We start from the raw sequence: 18,647 nt of genomic DNA on the forward strand, positions 1-18,647 counted from the left end.
AGCGTCTTTTCTCAGGTGAAAGGTGGAAAAATTCATTCAACAAATACTTATTTAGCACTTGAAACATTCCAGATTGTACCAGGAGCCAGAGTTACAGCCAATTCTTAAAACCCAGTCCCTGTCCTGGGGGAGCTCACAGACCAGAGGGGAGATAAACAGCTAATTCCAACCAGTAGGAGAAATGCTGACCTGCCCTGCTCCTTCCGCATTCGCTGCTCCAGGAGCCACAGCAAAGCATCCCGCAAATGTACAACCCAGGATCCTAGATGTTTGGGTGGAAGGGCTTTATGCAATCTAAGATTCCAGCTCCCCTTAGGAAAACAGAACTGGAGGGAGAAGGGACTTGCCCTGGGTCACAGCAGCACAATCAGGAAGGCTGGAACCTGGGTGTCCTCACCTGGAGTTCTTTCCTTTTCTCAACAGTGGGAACTACTAATTTCTTTTCAAGTTTTGAAACGTGGCCCCGGAAGTCTTCGTGTGTGTGTGTGTGTGTGTGTGTGTGTGTGTCAGGTGGGTGAGGCAAGAAATCTTTGAGGAGGGCCATGAAGGCAGTTGTCTTGATTTCATGGGTAGGGGAGGTAGGCAATGTGGATCAGCATGATTCCAGGCCAGGCTGGAGGCCTGGGGAGCCTGTTCACTGAATTTGAAACGTCTGGGGTCCTTTACCTTATGAATCCTTTGACCAAGAGAGGATGGATACCACAGTGCATTAGATCTTTGGCAGCAGCCAGACTTGGGTTCAGTTTACTAGCTGGGTGGCATTGGATAAGGGGCTTAACCTGTTGGGCCCTAAGTTCCTCCTCAATAAAATGGGGACAGTAACAGAACTGACCCCTTTGGGTTGCTGTTAAAGCACTTAATGCATAGTAGCTGCTAGGTAAGGGACTGCCATGTTTCATACATAATGGATTTTTTTTTTTTTTTTTTTTGGTCGCTCCATGCGGCATGCGGGATCCTACTTCTCCGACCGGGGATCGAACCCGCGCCCCCTGCAGTGGAAGCGCGGAGTCTTAACCACTGGACCACCAGGGAAGTCCCATAATGTATTTTCAGTGATCATTTATTGATTACTTTGTGAAACAAAACACTTCACGTGCCTGTACCTCACTGAAATATCACCATTCCTCTATATGACAGGTACTGTTATCATAAGATATATAAGGCACCTAACGTTAACGGTACATAGTAGGTGCTCACCAAAAGCTATTAGCGCTCTTTTATCATATAAAAGAAAAAAAAAGAGCACAGAAAAGGTGTTTTGCAAGGTGTAAGGTGCCGCACAAGTTTTTGCTACAATTATTACGTCACCCTTTGTGGTCATAATCCTTCATTTATTATTCTTTCGGAGCTACTGTGATGGTCCCCTAGTTACCGTGGCCATGGAAACTCAGCCCGCAGTCCTGGCTTGGACGGTTCGCGGGCTCCCCCTGGAGGCCACCTTCCGGGCCTGCAGCGGGACGACCGGGCAGGCCTTTGAGAGGGGAGAGAAGGGAGCCGGGAGTTGTAGGCCACAGGCGATGGCTGCCGCGGAGCGATGCATGTTGGGAGTTGTAGTTCTCGGGAGAGGAGGTTGGCGGCCGCAGACCCAGCTCCGGTCTCACCCGGATGGCGGCTGTGAGGCGCGGCTGTTGGCCGTGGGGCTCGCTCCTCGGGCTGCTCGGGCTGGTCTCGGCCGCGGCCGCCGCCTGGGACCTGACTTCGCTGCGATGCAACTTCGGCGCCTTCTGTGAATGTGACTTCCGGCCCGACTTCCAGGGTGAGCAGCCGCGGGCGCCCGGACCGGAGCGGCCGGCGGACCGGGGAGCCCTCGGACCCCGGGGGTGCGCCGGGGCCGGACCTGGAGAGTAGAACCGAGGGTGTGACCCCCAGACTTCCGGACGGCCAGGGCCGGAAGTGGGCCCGGCGTTGAGGGACCCTGAGAGCCTGGGGCACGGGACTTGGGGCGAGGGTTTGGGGATGCCTGTTTGGGGTCCAGGCAGAGCCCTGCCAGGATGGAGAGAGGCCTTTGACAGCAGGGCCTTGGGGGGAAGTTTAGACCTCCGCACTGGACTGGCCGTCAAGGAAGAAGCCTGCCTTGGAGATGGGCGGGAGTCTTGGGCAGACCCTCTTGACAGCTCGCGCCCACTTAGGGCTGAGCGCAACCCAGAGGGCCATCTGGTGGGGGCGCTGCTGAGCTGAGTCAGGCCTGAGGGTGACTCCTGAGGCCGAGACCCCAAGGGCCGCACTCCTTTCCGCAGACAGCCTGTAAAAACGTCCCAGAACGCGGATCCCCAGACCAGGTTCCAGACATGACTTCCCTCCTGGACCTCTTCCGTGGCGGGTGTGTCCTCAGCTCTGACACTGTCCTTCTTGTGGCCCTAGGTCTGGAGTGTGACCTGGCGCAGCACCTGGTGGGCCAGCATTTGGCCAGGGCGCTGGTGGTGAAGGCACTGAAGGCCTTCGTGCAGGATCCAGCCCCCACCAAGCCACTGGTCCTCTCTCTGCATGGCTGGACTGGCACCGGCAAGTCCTATGTCAGCTCCCTGCTGGCACACTACCTCTTCCGGGGTGGTCTCCGCAGCCCCCATGTGCACCGCTTTTCCCCGGTCATCCACTTCCCCCACCCCGGCCACCTGGAGCGCTACAAGGTAGGCTGGTTTTGTCCTGGACCACCATCCACCTGCACTGTGGAGTGCTGGACCCTAGGGAAGGAGTGAATCCTGAGCCCAGAGAGGGGAATCACTTGCTCCAGGCCACACAGCCAGTTGAAGCCTCACCCTTCAGGACCCACCCTGAACAAAGCTTGGGGTGGTACCACCCAGCAGGGAGTTCTTGATTTAATTCCTGGGGGCCAGTAATGGCACCTACCTGCCAGGGTTGTTGTGAGGGATGTGGGATTATAGAATTGCAGGTGTTATTTATTGAGCATTTACCTTTGCCAGACAGTCTGCATTATCTTCTCTCTGTAAAGCCCTTAGCCCCAATTTGAGGCTCAGAGTAAGCACTCAGGAAATCCAATTAGCTCTTACTACTGTTGTTGTTGATTGCAAGGTACTTTCCAGGCTAATCTGTTTCAGTTGTCAACTCTGTTGGGAATGTTCAGGGAGCAGGAAGGAGCCATCCCCTTTTTTAGAAAGCAGTAGGTGTCGGGGAAGGAGCCCTGAAAAGGCAGGTGAGAGGCCTGGGTCTGAGTCCCTGTTTTCTTGCTGACTTGCTGTGTGAGCTTGGACAAGTCTCTGCCCCTCTGTGGGCCACAGTTTCACCATCAGTCCCATTAAGGGATTGGTACTCTCTGGGAGACCATAGCTTCCTGGGAAGGAGATTAATTCTTGCTTTGGGAAGAAATCTGGGATTGGGGGAGCATCTCCAGGCCCCCTCATACCCTTGCCTTTCTCCCACAGAAGGACCTGAAGAGCTGGGTCCAGGGAAACCTCACTGCCTGCAGCCGCTCTCTCTTCCTCTTCGATGAGATGGACGAGCTGGCCCCAGGCCTGATAGAGGTCCTGAGACCTTTCCTGGGCCCCTCCTGGGTTGTCTATGGGACCAACTATCGCAAAGCCATCTTCATCTTCATCAGGTGGGGCCAGCTTTGCAGCGGGCAGGGTGCAGGGACACTCATCAGAGGTCTCAGCTCTCCAGTCTTGGCCTGTGGTCCCATAGCAGAATACTGTTCCCCCCGGGCCCACTGGGCTTTCCCAAAGTCCCCCACACCCTCACTGGTGACACTGTCATTCAAGGTGGTTGACTTCCCTTTGACATTCTCAAAGCCCATTCTGGGCTCAGTCTCTCTCTCTTAAATAAATAAATAACTAAATTATTTATTTATTTATTTATTTTTGGCTGCGTTGGGTCTTTGTTGCTGCGCACGGGCTTTCTCTATTTGTGGCGAGCAGGGGCTACTCTTTGTTGCGGTGTGCGGGCCTCTCACTGCGGTGGCTTCTCTTGTTGTGGAGCACGGACTCTAGGCGCGGGGTCAGTAGTTGCAGCTCGCGGGCTCTAGAGCGCAGGCTCAGTAATTGTGGCGCACGAGCTTAGCTGCTCCGCGGCATGTGGGATCTTCCCGGACCAGGGCCCAAACCCGTGTCCCCTGCATTGGCAGGCAGGTTCTTAACCACTGCCCAGTGTTCCCTGGGCTCAGTCTCTTAATCCTTATTTCTTTGCGGAGCCCTGCTGGGTTAAGAGTTTTCCCTCTTTTGTGCCCAAGAGGACACAGGCCTGGGAAAAACAGGACTAGAGTTTCAGTCCCACCTCTAGGAGTCCTAGCTTTGTTTCCTCAGGCAAAACGCTTCACCTCTCTGAGCTCCCACCTCCTCTTCTGAACAACAGGGTCAATCTTAATGCCCCACTGTCCTCCTAGAGGCTGGGTGAGGGAAAGTCGGTAAGGGACCTGAAAGTGTTCTATAAACTGTAAAGTGCATGACACATATAGCCGAACTTCCAGGGGTCATGGTTAAGGGCACAAGCTCCGGAGAGGGGAAGTGGTTCCCGGGGTGTTTTGAGTGGGCTTGGCTCCTGCCAGCACTGAGCTGGGCCCCCAGGCTCAGGTCACGTTAGGTGGCACGTGGGAAGCAAGGGCCACATCCTGTCCTCACTGTTTGCGTCCCCCGTGGTTTTTAGCAACACTGGCGGTGAGCAGATCAACCAGGTGGTGCTGGAGGCATGGCGCAGCCGCCGGGAGCGCGAGGAGATTCGCCTGCAGGAGCTGGAGCCGGTTATCTCCCAGGCCGTGCTGGACAACCCGAACCGTGAGTTCGGCCAAGGACCCCACCCCAGGGTGGTTTCCAGGCTGAGGTCTCACGCCCAGATCACATGGAGGGATGGGCTGGGCTCCCTGGGGTGGGCCAGGCTCTCCCAGGTCTGATGCTCTGCCCCCTGACCCGGTACTTCCCAGCCCAGGCTTTGGCGCTCTGGGCTGGCAGACAGCCTCCCCGAGCCCAGCACCTGGAAGGTGGCTGGGAGGATTAAGACCAGCCCCGTTCCTGCACTTCCTTCCTTTGGGGGTGGACAGGCCCCAGCTGATCCCCGTGAAGCACTGCCTCTTCCCATCGCTCCTTCCTGCAGATGGCTTCTGGCGCTCGGGCATCATGGAAGAGCATCTCCTGGACGCCCTGGTGCCCTTCCTACCTCTCCAGAGGCACCATGTGCAGCACTGTGTGCTCAACGAGCTGGCCCAGGTAGGCCTGGAGCCAAGGGATGAGGTCGTCCAGGCTGTGCTGGACAGCACCACCTTCTTCCCTGAGGACGAGCAGCTCTTTTCCTCCAATGGCTGCAAGACTGTGGCTTCCCGAATCACCTTCTTCCTCTGACTCTCCAGGCAGCATCCTTGTCTTCCTCTACCTGGCCAGGCTGTGAAGGAATAGCCCCGGGGCCTCTGCCACAGGGTCCCTTGTCCTGTGCCTCCTGGGACCCAGAGCACAATAGGAAGATGAGGAGGGCTGTTGGCTAGGCCATGAAACAGAAGGCCAGGGCAGGCCCTGGCCTCTTCACTGGTCTGAGGGCATCTTGGCCTTTGCTTCCTTCCTCAGGGAAACCGCTGGTCACCCCAGAACTTCAATGAGCCTTGACCTCACCCTCCAGCCTGAGCCTTCTTAAAATGTGAATTTTAACTCAGGGACGGTGGCTCGTGGCTGCTCCCTCCTTCTTTGGTCTCGGCCCTGGCTCAGGCACCACACCCCTACCCTCCACCCCACACCCTATGTCCCAGTATCGTAAAGCCAGGCTGAGACTTCTGCCTCTGGAAACAGAGGGACTCAAGTTGCCACTTGGGCTGGGCTTTTCAAGTTTTTAATTTTGTAAAAGAAGAGAACAAATACAATAAATTTAGCCATGGGACCAGAGGGATGTTGGCTGAGGTTCTGATTGCTCTGGAGGAGACTGCTTTGCTGAGCGGCCCCTTCAGAGAGCAGCCTAACTGCCGGGGCTGGGGTTCTGTCTCAGGCCCTGGGTGGTCTGCGTGTTGCTGGGACTTTGGATCAGTCTCCAGCTCCAGTCCTGGGTGGCACCAGCCTTTCTGGGTCTCCAGCTCTGGCCATGGGCGCCCTTGGCCTTTCTGAGCCTCTGCCTTGAGCCCTGGGTGGCCTCAGTCCCGCTGGGCCTCCGGCTCCGAGTGGCCTCGGTCTTGCTGGGCCTCCGGCTCTGGACCTGGGCGGGCTTGGTCCTGCTGGGCCTCTGGCTCAGGGCGGCCTCGGTCCTGCTGGGCCTCTGGCTCTGGACCTGGTCGGCCTCGGTCCTGCTGGGCCTCTGGCTCTGGACCCGGATGGCCTCAGTCCTGCTGGGCCTCTGGCTGTGGACCTGGTCGGCCTCGGTCCTGCTGGGCCTCTGGCTCTGGACCCGGATGGCCTCGGTCCTGCTGGGCCTCTGGCTCTGGACCCGGATGGCCTCGGTCCTGCTGGGCCTCTGGCTCTGGACCTGGATGGCCTCGGGCTCGCTGGGCCTCTGGCTGTGGCCTGGGGTGGACTTGGTTTTTCTGGGGCTGTGGCTCAGGCTTAGGTCTTCCCTCTTGTCCCCCAAGTCTGAGGATTGTGTCCTTAGCAGTGAAGAGTCAGAGAATGTCACAACAGTGGTCGAAGTGCTCCCGTATTCCTGGCAGACAGTGGACGTCTCCGTCTCTGAGGTGGACGTGGTCCTGACTGGAAAGGATATGTCAAGAGAAGCTGTCAGGCCGCCTTCCCCAGACAGTGCCAGGAAAGGGAGACTTCTAGGCCTCACCCTTGCCTACGTCCCAGAGGACTTGCATGGCCAAGGGGAAGGCCTGCCAGCTCACGGCAACCTAGCCCTCCTGGCACCCTGAGCCCTGCAGGTGGGTCAGGGCCGTAAGATAAGGGGGAGATACAAAGGACCCCACTCGCCCAGCACTGGCCTCCACTCTGCTGCCTGCCTCTTGCCCTCTGCGTTCCAGCCACAGCCAACAGCCTGCAGGGCCCTGGCCCCCTGCCTGCAGCAGTTCCCCCCGCTCCACCCTGCGCACACTTGGCTACCGCTCTTCCCCTGGGTCCTGGAAGCCCTTCCTGACCCCCCAAAGGGAGCTAAATGCACCCAGAGCCCTCAGGACTCCCCTCCATAGTATGGCTACACTGTCCTGGTATCTGTTTACCTGTGTGCCTCCTTCCCTTCAGGACCAAGAGCTCCCTGGGGCAACGACTGTGCCATTCATGCCTGTAACCAGTGTCCAGCACAGGCCTGGCCCTAGGACGCTCAACGCATTTGCTGAATGGCAGGAAGGCGGCTGGCCGCTGCTACTCCCGTCCCTCCCTGGACTGCCCATGGCTGCCCCTGGGACCCAGAGCAGCATTCTTGCGTTTTTTACTTTTGTCCCCTCCACGCTGGCACCTTTCAGAATTGAGGGTAAAAGCCCCCTGGACGTGCACAGGCTTCGTGGGCTTATTTCAGGGAGAGGCCAAGGGGGCAGAGAGAAGAGAGACAGGCCTGAGCGGGGAATGAGGGTGGAGCAGGCAGCAACTGTGAAGCGCCTCGCGGTGAGAGCCGGCCTCGCAGGCTGTGTGCTGGGCATCCCTGAGGGCTCCCTGTGCCCCCCGCAAAGCTGGGATGATTCCTCCCACTCCGCACTCACACAGCTGTGACAGCAGAGCCCAAATTCACACTCAGGCCTGGGAGTCCCTGACCCCTGACCTTTGCCCTCCCTGCTGCGTCGGCTCACTCAGGTCTGGCAGGAGCAGGGGGACTTACAGCCCAAGATGGAGCCTGAAGAGGTCTGGCTGATGTAGCTGTCGGTCAGGGACCTCTCCTTGCTGGGACCAGGCTCCAGCTTCTCCTAGGGCAAGAGACAGGCTGCATGATCACAGGCTGCACGGTCACAGTGGCCGCAGCTCTGTAAGTCCAGCCGCTTAGAGCTCCTCAAGGGTCGCAGGTTAGGGCTGGATGGGGACATGGAGAGGTTGACTGGACAGGAAGGGGCGTGGCCAGGTTAGACAGGTGTGGCCACGTGAGAAAAGCAGTGTCAAGAGGCTCTTGGGCCTCATCTCTCTATCTGCAAAATGCAAATTAGTTCAATTGTGGGATAGGCTTCTGTGAACTGTGAAGTGCTGTGTCCGGGGAATGGCTAGTGAGAAACTGAGGACCTTCTCCACGTTTCATCTCCCTGCGCATCTGGGAGGGAACTCGCCTGCCATTACCATTTCCCGGACCAGGAAACGCCTAAGCAGCTGCCCTGGGTACTCGGCTAAGAGGCAGAGAAGCAGGGCTGGAATCCAAGTCAGGGGGACTCTGCGGCCAGGCTCTTGGCCCGGCTCTCGGCTGCTGGTCGCACTTGCAGGCTGCGGGAAATGTGCGGGAGTGAGATGCGATGCGGGAGCGGGCAGGGCTGCGGAGCACTCAGCAGGGACCCCACGATGACTTCAGGGCATACACAGACCCAAGTTCTGTATTTTTGTATCCTAATGTGAGCTAGAAAAATGTAGAGCTTGCCTTTCCCATTTCTGGCAAGGGATGCTGGCACTCCGTTTACTTCGATGGTTAAAGTCTCCCTTGAACACAATTTACTTGCTGTCCATCAGCAGTCGAGTGGATAAATAAACGGCAGGATATTCGCAGGATGGCACTGTCTCCAGCAATGAGAAGGAGCAGTCAACTTGGATGCATCTCACAGACTTGGACGCTCGGTGAAAGGAGCCAGAGCAAAGGGGCATGCGCCACATTTGTCCTCTGTTGTGAAGGACAGGCACGCTCGTCTGTGGTGTTAGGAATCAGGACAGCCTTGTGGGGTGTGCTGGGCTGAGGGAGGGGCCTGGAAGGGGGCACGAGGGGCTTCTGGGGAACTGGGAATGTGTTCTTTCTTGATCTGGAGAATGGTGCCATGGGGGTATTCAGTTTGTGAAAATCCATCGAACAGTTCGCTTATGAGTCATGTACTTTTCTATATGTTCCATTCAGTGAAAAGATTTTAGAAATGAATTTAAGAATTAAGAAAATTCTGGTACAAGTGGCCAGTCCACACAGCGGAATTTATGAAGGTGAATGTGGACAAAGTGTGGGAAGCCTCTCTCCGTGAGGGGCCCACATTCTCACGCACCCTCCTTCAGGTGTATCCCTTACTGGTACCTTCTCTGTCTCACAGCGAGATGTCCCCAGCCCAAGTCACACATCTGAGTGGTGGCAGAGCCAGGCCCAGAAGCCAGCCTCTAGCCAGCGTGCATCCCTCAGCCCTGACTTGGGGTACATTCCACCTTGGACCTCAAGGACCTCCGGCTCCGGCATACAGCCCACTTACCTCCTTCTCCCCAGGGGACTTGGCCTCTTCTTCTGGGCCTTCTGGCTTTGCCTGAAGGGACTGGCGAGTGGCCTCTAGCTCTTTGGAGGTCTCGAACAAAGGCTGCTCCAGCTTCCATGAAAGCTGCAGGGCCCGGGCCCTCTGGCGCTCTAGTTCCCGCTCCTTGAGCTGCCTGACAAGCCGTGACCCCAGAGCGCTGGGTTGGCCTCCCTGACTCACCCCATCATCCCCAGGACTGGACAGCGGCCTGAGAAGGCGATTAGGGCCAGAGGTGCCTTGAGCCCCAACCGTCCCCCGACTCTGGGCCCGCGGGCCCTCCTGGAGAAACTTACCCCACGATATCCTGAGGGCTGCCGGCCTGCAGGCTGTGCTCCACCACCCGCTCCAGCTGCAGCCTGGCCAGGTGGGCCACCTGGCTGTTAAGCACCTCCTCCACTGACATGCCGGGGAAGAGGGTGGTCATCAGTGGCAGCAGCTGCCAGGAAAGAGGGTGACCAGAGTCAGGTGTGGGCCAGGACAGGGGGCAGATGGTGTGGTGCTGCCCTGGCAGAGGAAGGGTTTACAGATTGTTGTTTTTTAAAGGGCTGGACCTTTCTGCCCCAGAACTATTAGGACATCTTGAGAAAGGAACAATTCGGTGAGGGAGTGCTGACGGTGAGCCTGACCAGTGGTTCTGCAGCCAGCCAGATAAGGGTGTGACCTCCAAGCTCCATGACCTGGGCCAAGGGAACTGACTTCTCTGAGCCTTACCCTCTTCCCTCTATGAATTGTGGGGTGATGATAATGTTACCTGTCTCGTAGGTACTGAAGAGGGTTAAATGGGGTGATGTAAGCTGAACTGGTTAGAACAGTGCCTGGCACATCGTAAATGCTCCAGCATTAGCAGCTGTTATTACTGCTAGGAAACCAGGTTTCTTTTAGGGACAGGGAGTATCTTTAGGTGGCCAGAGGTACTGACTCTGGAGTCCACCCTCCTGGCCCAGCAGGCACACACCTTCGGTTGTTTGGGGTCAAGAAGCAGGACAGTGGCAACATCCTGGCGGGCCCCAAAAATGTTCTGCGTGAGCTGCCGGCTCCTGGCGCGGTACAGGTAGTACTGGGGCTTCTGGGGATTGTGCTGGATAGCCATTGAGAAGCGGTTCTCTGCCTTCTGGAACTGCCTGCAGGACACAGCAGGCCACAGGGTGCTCTGAGCTGGGCCACCTGGAGGATACGGAGGCTTCTGGACCCCAGTGGGTAGTTTGGGGAAAATCAGGCTGGTCTCTGCTCCCTGCCACCACGCCCCTCTTGATGGACCCAACACTTAAATGTTAGTGTGAAATCCCAACATAAGTGGACATTTTTATGATCCTGGAGTAGGAAAGGCCTTTCTGAGATGTCATAAACCCAGCAGCTAAAAATGAAAAAATTAATTTGACTATGGTTAAATCCCATTATTGAGTAGCAAAAACACCACAAAAGAAAGCAGTAAATAGTGAAGAATATTTTGCCATAGAAGGCAGATGATAAGCTAATTTTCCAGCCTACAAAGAACACATAACCAAAAAAAAATTTTTTTAATGAACAATTTAAGAGCAAATGGGCGAATGATTTGGGCAGGCCATAATGGCCAATAAACGCACGAAAGATGCTGTCTTGCAATCACAATTTAAACATGCAAAGTCAGTCCGCTGCGAGAGAGCCTTTTTTTGCCTACCCGATTAGCAAAGTTGAAAAACAGTCTTAATACCCTGGGCTAGGGAGGTTTGGGGAAACCAAGACTTTCCTTTACTGGGGGAAGTTTATATTGGTTCATTATTTTTGGAGAACAATTGGGTATTATCTTTTAAAATGTTAATTTTTTACACTTCTTAACCCAACAATTTAACTTCCAGCAATCTAACTACAGAATTACTAGTATGAACGCATGAAAACATATGTCTTGGGTCTCATTACTGCATTATTTATAATAAAAAACTGAAAACAGCCCAAATACTCATCAGCATACTACTGTCTAAAGAAATTAATTGTGGTACCTCCACAATGGAATACTTTGCAAGCAATAAAAGAAAATGAGGTCTCCTATACGTAATTGCCATGGGGAGTAAAAAAGCAAGTCAAAAATCAGCTTAGTGGACTTCCCTGGTGGTGCAGTGGTTAAGAATCCACCTGCTAAGGCAGGGCACACGGGTTCGAGCCCTGGTCCGGGAAGATCCCACATGCTGCAGAGCAACTAAGCCCGTGCACCACAACTACTGAGCCCTTGCACCACAACTACTGAAGCCCACGCGCCCAGACCCTGTGCTCCACAACAAGAGAAGCCACCGCAATGAGAAGCCGGTGCACCGCAACAAAGAGTAGCCCCACTCGCCGCAACTAGAGAAAGCCCACGCACAGCAACAAAGACCCAACACAGCCAAAAATAAATAAATGAATAAATAAGCTTATTAAAAAAAATCAGCTTAGCACGATCTCACTTTTGTAAAATGATAACAATTGTTAACATATGCATAGAAATCAATCTGGAGGACTCTTTACCAAACTTACAGGGGAAGGGGAGGCGTTGGGAGGTAGATATTAGAAGGAACTTTCATGTTCTAAGTTATGTTACTGAATACTTAAGTTTTTTTAATAAAAAGTCTAATTACCATAACAATATTCGCAGAAAAAATGAAGGATTTTTAGAGAAAACTTGAAAAATAAAATAGATATTTAGGAGACAACTGGGAGAGCAAAGGCATCTCGACCCCAGGATCCCAGCCGACCGGCTTCACTCCAGACTCTTTGGCCCCGCCTGCGGCCCGGTCCGCCCCGCCCACAGCCCCGCCCACAGCCCCGCCCCACCCACAGTCAGCGCGCACCTGCTCCTCTGCTCGCAGAAGCCCAACTTCTCCTGCAGCAGGCCCATGCGCAGGTGAGCGCCCTCGTCCTTCGGACTCAGCGCCAGCGCCTGCTGGTAGTCCGCCTCAGCGAAGGTCAGGTTGCCCAGTTGGAAGAAGCAATCTGGAGACCAGGGGCCGGGGGTGGGGGCTGAGTGAGCCCCGCAAACCCAGGGCCCAGGAGCCCCAGCCCAGCTGGCTCCACCCCCAGGGGGCGGGGCCTGCAACGGGTGGTGGATGACACCAGCGGGCGGTCGCGGGCACCTGCAGAGGTTTTCTGTGCCTCCGGCCACCTTCTTCCAGCTGCCTGATGCCGAGCATTTTGAAGGGCTGTAGCCAGATTGTCTAAGGCAACGTTTCCCAAAGTGTGTCCGTGGGACCCTGAGACTCCGCTTTCCCTCCTTCCCTCCTCCCTCCCTCAGGGCCCTCAAGCGCCCAGCCCAGGCCTTGGAGGGGCAAGGGGCTCACACTGGGCTGCCCGGCCCCCACTCACCACCGCGGTTGATGTAGAGGCCTTTCTCCCGCTGCTCGCCCTTGAGCGCCTTGCTGAGCAGCAGCACCCCCTGCTGGTAGGCGCCCTGCATGTAGCAGTGCACCGCGAAGTCGTTGTAGGCCAACAGGAGTTGGCGCTGCGCCTGCTGCACCAGGTCCTGCTGGTGCTCGGTCATCATGTCCAACGCCTTCAGGAAGTCCTCCACGGCGGAGTCAAACTCCCGGAGCCGTCGGTACATGATGCCCCTACGAGGGAGGGACGTGAGGGCCAAAGTGCCCCACCGACCGGGGGTGTCCCAGAGAGAGGCTGCGGCTCTGGGCCCTCTGACCTGGGGGGAGGGCCTCCCACCTCTTGCACTGAGTTTGGCCTGTGGGGCTCCTGGATTTTGCTACTTAGATAGCCAGCTAGTCACTGGTAATTTGACTTTTCTTTAAAACTAGCTTCCCTCTTTCTTTCTGGGAGCTGTGTGTGTGTGCCAGCCTCTATGCTAAGGCCTTTTTGTACACAGGACATTTTACCTCCACTGCTTATATGAGAAAACCCAGGCTCAAGGAAGTGAAATGGCCCAGAATGAGGTGGTGGGTCCTCGTGGGGTGGCCCAGATTCAAACCCAAGCCTCGTCCACTGAGCTGGGCTGAGCCTGCCAGTGTAAACTGCTCAGCAGGCCCGGGGGTCCAGGATTCCAGGCTCAACAGGCTGCGGCCTGCCCCTCCTCCAGAGGCAGTAGCAGAGACCACCTCCCATGATCCTGTGACCCCCGATGGGGAGTAGGGAAAGATTGTTAGAGGCTAGATGGGGAAACTGAGGCCTGGGGAGGGTCAAGGGCTCTCCTGAGATCACACAGCACATCTGAGGCAAGGCAGGGCCTGGGACCCAAGACCAGCATCTCCCCACTCAGTACCGGAAGAGGAAGAGGCTGGGGTCCAGAGGGTTGTTCTCGATGGCACGGTTGATACACTGCAGCGCATGTTGCAGCTTGCCCTGCACGGCCAGGATCCCGGCATCTTGGCGTGCCTCTTGGGCCTGGCCCACCATCACCTTGAGCAGCACCTTGGCCTGTGGGTGCTTGGGATCCAGTAGCAAGGCACTGTGTAGGTCTCGATGGCAGAGGCTGGGCTGCAGTTGGGGGGCCAGGGATGGCATTGGGGTGCAGGCCAAGCTGAACCCTGCCCTGTTCAGTGTGGGGAGGCAGACCTCCAGGCCTGTAGGGGCCTTTCTCTGGGCAGGCCAGCACCATGCCACCCATCTTCAGTGGCTCTGCATTGCTTTGTGGGAAAATCCCATCTGAGGCTCCACCCCTACTGGCCCCTTTCTAGATACGACCTCAGGTGAGCCAGGTCCACCTCAGTGGTTTCTGCTGTAGAATGGGGTTACAGATGCCTCCTCCTTGCAGGACTTCTGCAAGGCTCACTTGAGGAGGGGGGAGGGTGCGGTCTCCTGACTGTGACTGTCGTGTCCTCCCTATACTCCCCTGTACACCCTCCCCAACGCTCCTGACCTTTAAGCCCAAGACAACTCTAACGAAGAACAGATTCAGCCCTGGGCATGAGCAGAAAACATCCCTAGGCAAATACCTTCCACTGGGTGAGCAGGTCTGTCAGTCAGTCAACAAACAGTTTTAGCAAGCACCCCATGTCCTATAGGGTAACTGGTTGGAGGGTGAGTGAGGCAGTGTAGACAACAGGTGTGAGTGGAAGTCGGGAGGGGGAAGATGGCCGAGGCTGGGGCAGGGCTTTGGAATAGATGGACTTAAGTTCAAGGGGAGCACCACTGTGACCTTGGGCAAGTTACCCAGACCATCTGGACCTGTTTCCTCATCTGTGAAAAGAGGGCAATGGGTTGTGTCTACCTCAAAGGGTTACTGCCAGCCTTAGAGATAAACATGAGTAAAGTGCTTAGAATGTGCTTAGGCATCGCAGGGAGCAGCTGAAATCCCAACCATCAGAAATAATTATCAATAATTACTAGTCTCGGGACTTCCCTGGTGGTGCAGTGGTTAAGAATCCGTCTCCCAATGCAGGGGACACGTGTTCAAGCCCTGGTCTAGGAAGATCCCACATACCGCGGAGCAACTAAGCCCGTACGCCACAACTCCTGAGCCTGAGCTCTAGAGCCCACGAGCCACAACTACTGAGCCCACATGCTACAACTACTGAAGCCCACGTGCCTAGAGCCCGTGCTCCACAACGAAAGAAGCCCACACATCGCAACAAAGAGTAGCCTCCGCTCGCCGCAACTAGAGAAAGCCCGTGCTCAGCAACGAAGACCCAATGCAGCCAAAAGTAAATAAATAAATGTATATAAATTAAAAAAAAGAGCAATAGCAGCATCTTTAAAAAAAATAATAATAATAATTACTAGTCTCCTACCTTTGAAGGAGACTCTCCCACTGAGTCACCTGTGGGACACAGAAGCCCAGCCCCCAGCATAGGGAGGCTCATGGTTCCAACACCCCCAGGACACTCCGCCCAATCCGGCCCATCCCATTTACCCCCTCCTGACGTTCCCCCCACCCCACCCCCAAGCACTCAGGCCGAGCTGGAACACCAGGCATTGTTCTGGATGCCTCCCTTTCCCTTATGTTCACCGCGCCCCCCCCGCCGTTAGCAAGTCAGTTTCGGGTCCTGCTTCCAAAGGTCTGTGGAACTTGCCCCCTCCTTGCCACCCTCATGGCCATCCTCCTCGAGCCCCACTCCTATCCAGATGGATGGTACCCGGCTTCCGGCCTCCAGGCTTGCCCCTCCCCCCAGCCCACATGCCCCCTGGCAGCCAGAAGGCTCTTTCTAAGGCCCACTGCCCCAGGGAGCACCCTTTTGAGGCTCCTGCTGCCCCCCAGGAAGAAGTCAGAGTCCCCTGGATTCACAAGACCCTGCCCATCGCTCTCTCATCCCTGCAGTCCCTCCTCCCTTGTGACCCCAAGTCTCATATCTAAGGGAAGCCTGGGTGCCCCTGATGGTGCTTCACACAATTGGGAAATCATCCTTTGTGTAATTATCCGCTTGGGGACGTCTCCCCTGGGCTGTGAGTTCCATGAGGGCAGGGATGGCAAAGGCCTCTCACCTTGTGGTTTCTGGGGGCTGGCGCAGGCCTGGCACAGAGACAGGGCTGAGTGAGGATGGAACAACTACCCGACTGGGCCAGTGCCGGTTGGGGCCTCTGCCTGGGGAGGACAGGGCCCCCACTACACTGGGGGAGGTGGCTTCGGGGCTGGCCGACAGCCCAGCCGCCTCCTGTCATCTCAGCATCCAGACAAGGAGGAGGTCCACCCCGCTGCCCTGCCCTCCCTGCTCTACCTTCTGGAAGAAGTTGTAGAGCCTGGCCCGGAGGATGTAGACATCGGCATTGGTGGTGCCATGCTTCACCTCCTTGGTGACGAATGAGAGGCATTCACGATGCCGTTTGAGGGCCAGGAGACAGGCCATGCTGAGGGCAGAGGGCAAAGGTGCTCTGTCTACTGGGTGAGAGGGGAAGGAAGGGGACGCCGGGGGGGCAAAGGCCAGCAAGGACAGCCAGGGCACTCACCATCGATAACGGAAGCAGAATTTCTCAGGCTGGAGCTCAGAGGCTTGAGAGAAGACGTTCAGCGCATCCAGAAAGGCGCGTTGCTCGAAAAGGCACTGGCCCTGAGGACACAGAGGGCAGTCACTTCTGCTTGTGACCCCAGCCTAGCAGCACCCACGAGTTGAGGGATGGCCAGCACTGAGGTGGAATGACAAGGGACAGGGACAGAGCCCTTTAGATCTGGGAGAGACTTTAAGAGATAGAGACACAGATGGAGAGAGATCCAGAGCTGGGGAGACAGAAATATACAGTTGACGACAGAGAGACAGCAATACACACAAAGGAACAAGGAAAAATAGAGAAAATCTGGGAGGTGGACCAGAACAGCAGATCTAACAGTAACAGGCTCCCACCTGGCCTAGGGCTCCAGGTGCCAAGCCCTGTATTAAGAACTCGAACCTAGGGAATTCCCTGGTGGTCCAGTGGTTAGGATTCGGCACTTTCACTGCCGAGGATGTGGGTCGGGGAACGAAGATCCCGCAAGCTGCCCAGGTGCAGCCAAAAAAAAAAAAAAAACCCCAAAAAACAAAAAACCTGAACTTATCTCACTGGGACTAGCTAACATTCCCCTTTTAGATGAAAGAACTGAGGCTCAGAGAGGTGAAGTGACCTTCCCAAAGTCACACAGCAAGAGCAGGACTGGACTCAGGACCCCAACATTCTGGTTTTAAGAATGTTTCTTTTTCAGAATTGAATAATTATTGACATTAAAAACAAAGGCATTCAATTTGTCAAAATGGAAAAAAAATCAGGACTTTGTTGGGATTTTATGGTTTAATATCATCTTTATTTTGCATTGCAAATGGTGGGCACTCTTACCTTTTTAGTGCTTAGAGCCTGTGGACTGCAGGCCTGTGCTGCCCCATACAATAGCCACCTGCTTCCCGTGGCTATGTAATTTCAAATCAATTCAAATTAAATACAATTTCAAAATTAGTTCCTCAGTCACGCTCGCCACACTTCAAGGGCTCAACAGTTCCACGTGGCTAGTGGCTACCAGATGGGACAGTAATCATTGTCACTACTGCAGGAAGTTCTACTGGACAAAGCTGCAAAACCGTACCCAGCCCTGGTGGTAAACCAATACAGGAGGCGGGAGAGGTCATTAGCGGGGCAGCAGATGGGGACATAGACACAGGGACACGAAGGTCCCCAGGGAGTCAGGGCTGGTCTCAGGAACCAGGACAGCCCCCGTAGCTGGAGGGAGAGTCAGCAGGCCGGGGTGTGAGGTGGGGCCTTGTGTGGGCCTGGGGCAGCCCCAGGCACCTTCAGGTAAAGCACCAAGGTGAGCCGCTCCAGGTAGTCCGTGTTCTCCGGCTGGGAGGAGTAGGCCTTTCGAAGGTTCTGGGCGGCCGAGGAAAAGTCGCAGAGCTGGATGTAGGCCTCGGCTCTCAAGGCATAGAATTCTACCTGTGGGAGAGGGGACCCAGGCTGCCGTTCCCCTCCCCACAATCCGCCCTGAGGCTTGACACTCAGCTACAACAGGGACTTGGTGGCCCTGAGAGAAGGGGCCAGGCAGGTGCGACAGTGAGGGGTGAGCACGGGGCCAGCAACTGCCTGTGCCCACCCAGGCCGTCCCCCTCACCAGCTGGGAGTCCAGGTGGAGGCCGCGGGAGAAGAACAGCACCGCCACCTCCCAGTCTTCTTGCTCCAAGCACTGATGGCCTCGATGGTAGCTGCAGGGGCAGGGGGCACAGGCGGAGGGGCTGGCCCTGACTTGGGACCAGTCCAGAGCATACAGCTGGGGCTTCGGGAATGGGTTGGGAGGAGGGGGACTTGGGTAGGGAGACAAGAGGGGTAGACAGAGACCCAGGGAGAGGAGGCTGACATTCTTGGAGCTCATCCGGGCCAGCAGCCTTTTATCTGCTGAGGTGGAAGAGCCCTGTTATACAGTTGAGCTCGCTGAAGCTCAGGGAGGGAGAGTAACTGGCCCAAGCCTGCACAGCATGTCAGTGGCTGTGCAGGGTAGGAACCTGGGACCCCATGGCAAGGTAATCACTCACTACTCCCTGACTTTGAGGGGCACCGTTAACCCCGCAGCCTTTGGTTTTATATCATCAAAGTTCCGGAACACCTGGCTGGTCCCAAAGATGCGCTGTAGGGTCCCCTTTGGCACTGGAATCACCCATGGCTTTGGAATGTGCTGTGAGGGAGCCTGGTCAAGCCCCAGATCATTCTGGAACCAAGCGACAGCAAGCTGGAGCAGGCCTCCAGAGACAGTCCCCACTCCACTTACACACTCTCCTCAGGTATTTTACAGGATGGAGAAGGGGTAGAAATGAGGCCTGGTAAGAAGCACAATCTGGGGTCTGGTGGCACTCCCACCCCTATTCCCCTAACCTCTCTCCAGTCCTGCCTCTGTCACCTATGGTCAAGGTCTCACGCTCACACTGGCCTCTGCTCTCCTCCTGGTCCTCCTCAGCTCCTACCTCCAGCTACTGACACCCAAAACTCTGCAGCTCAGGCCCTGCCCCAAGCCACAGGCCCTGGAGGTCCAGCAGCTTCTTGCATATCCTGTAGGACCCTCACA

The 18,647-nt window shown here is 56.0% G+C and overlaps 2 protein-coding genes across 7 annotated transcripts; one reads left to right on the forward strand and one right to left on the reverse strand.

Annotated features, from left to right (window-relative positions):
• Positions 1-1,571: 1,571 nt before the first annotated feature.
• On the forward strand, positions 1,572-5,816 carry TOR2A (torsin family 2 member A). 2 transcript variants are annotated; one of them, XM_068551954.1, is made up of 5 exons: positions 1,572-1,756; positions 2,362-2,627; positions 3,381-3,556; positions 4,597-4,724; positions 5,041-5,816. In XM_068551954.1, the coding sequence occupies exons 1-5, from the start codon at positions 1,606-1,608 to the stop codon at positions 5,283-5,285; spliced, it is 966 nt and encodes a 321-aa protein (XP_068408055.1). In that variant the 5' UTR covers positions 1,572-1,605; the 3' UTR covers positions 5,286-5,816. The 2 variants fall into 2 exon arrangements, with proteins under 2 accessions (XP_068408055.1, XP_068408056.1); XM_068551955.1 differs by lacking the exon at positions 4,597-4,724.
• Positions 5,753-18,110, reverse strand: TTC16 (tetratricopeptide repeat domain 16). 5 transcript variants are annotated; one of them, XM_068551952.1, is made up of 12 exons: positions 17,703-17,793; positions 17,384-17,527; positions 16,079-16,179; positions 15,850-15,979; positions 13,458-13,672; positions 12,557-12,801; positions 12,046-12,187; positions 10,200-10,365; positions 9,538-9,680; positions 9,206-9,377; positions 7,666-7,750; positions 5,753-6,608 (listed from the first exon to the last, which is right to left on the reverse strand). In XM_068551952.1, the coding sequence occupies exons 4-12, from the start codon at positions 15,976-15,978 to the stop codon at positions 5,887-5,889; spliced, it is 2,019 nt and encodes a 672-aa protein (XP_068408053.1). In that variant the 5' UTR covers position 15,979; positions 16,079-16,179; positions 17,384-17,527; positions 17,703-17,793; the 3' UTR covers positions 5,753-5,886. The 5 variants fall into 5 exon arrangements, with proteins under 5 accessions (XP_068408053.1, XP_068408049.1, XP_068408050.1 ...); XM_068551948.1 differs by lacking the exons at positions 13,458-13,672; positions 15,850-15,979 and having other exon boundaries at positions 17,703-18,110; XM_068551949.1 differs by lacking the exons at positions 16,079-16,179; positions 17,384-17,527; positions 17,703-17,793 and adding an exon at positions 15,617-15,716 and having other exon boundaries at positions 15,850-15,974.
• Positions 18,111-18,647: the final 537 nt, after the last annotated feature.

Source organism: Eschrichtius robustus, chromosome 10 (genome assembly GCF_028021215.1).
Source record: "Eschrichtius robustus isolate mEscRob2 chromosome 10, mEscRob2.pri, whole genome shotgun sequence".
NCBI classification, from domain to species: domain Eukaryota; kingdom Metazoa; phylum Chordata; class Mammalia; order Artiodactyla; family Eschrichtiidae; genus Eschrichtius; species Eschrichtius robustus.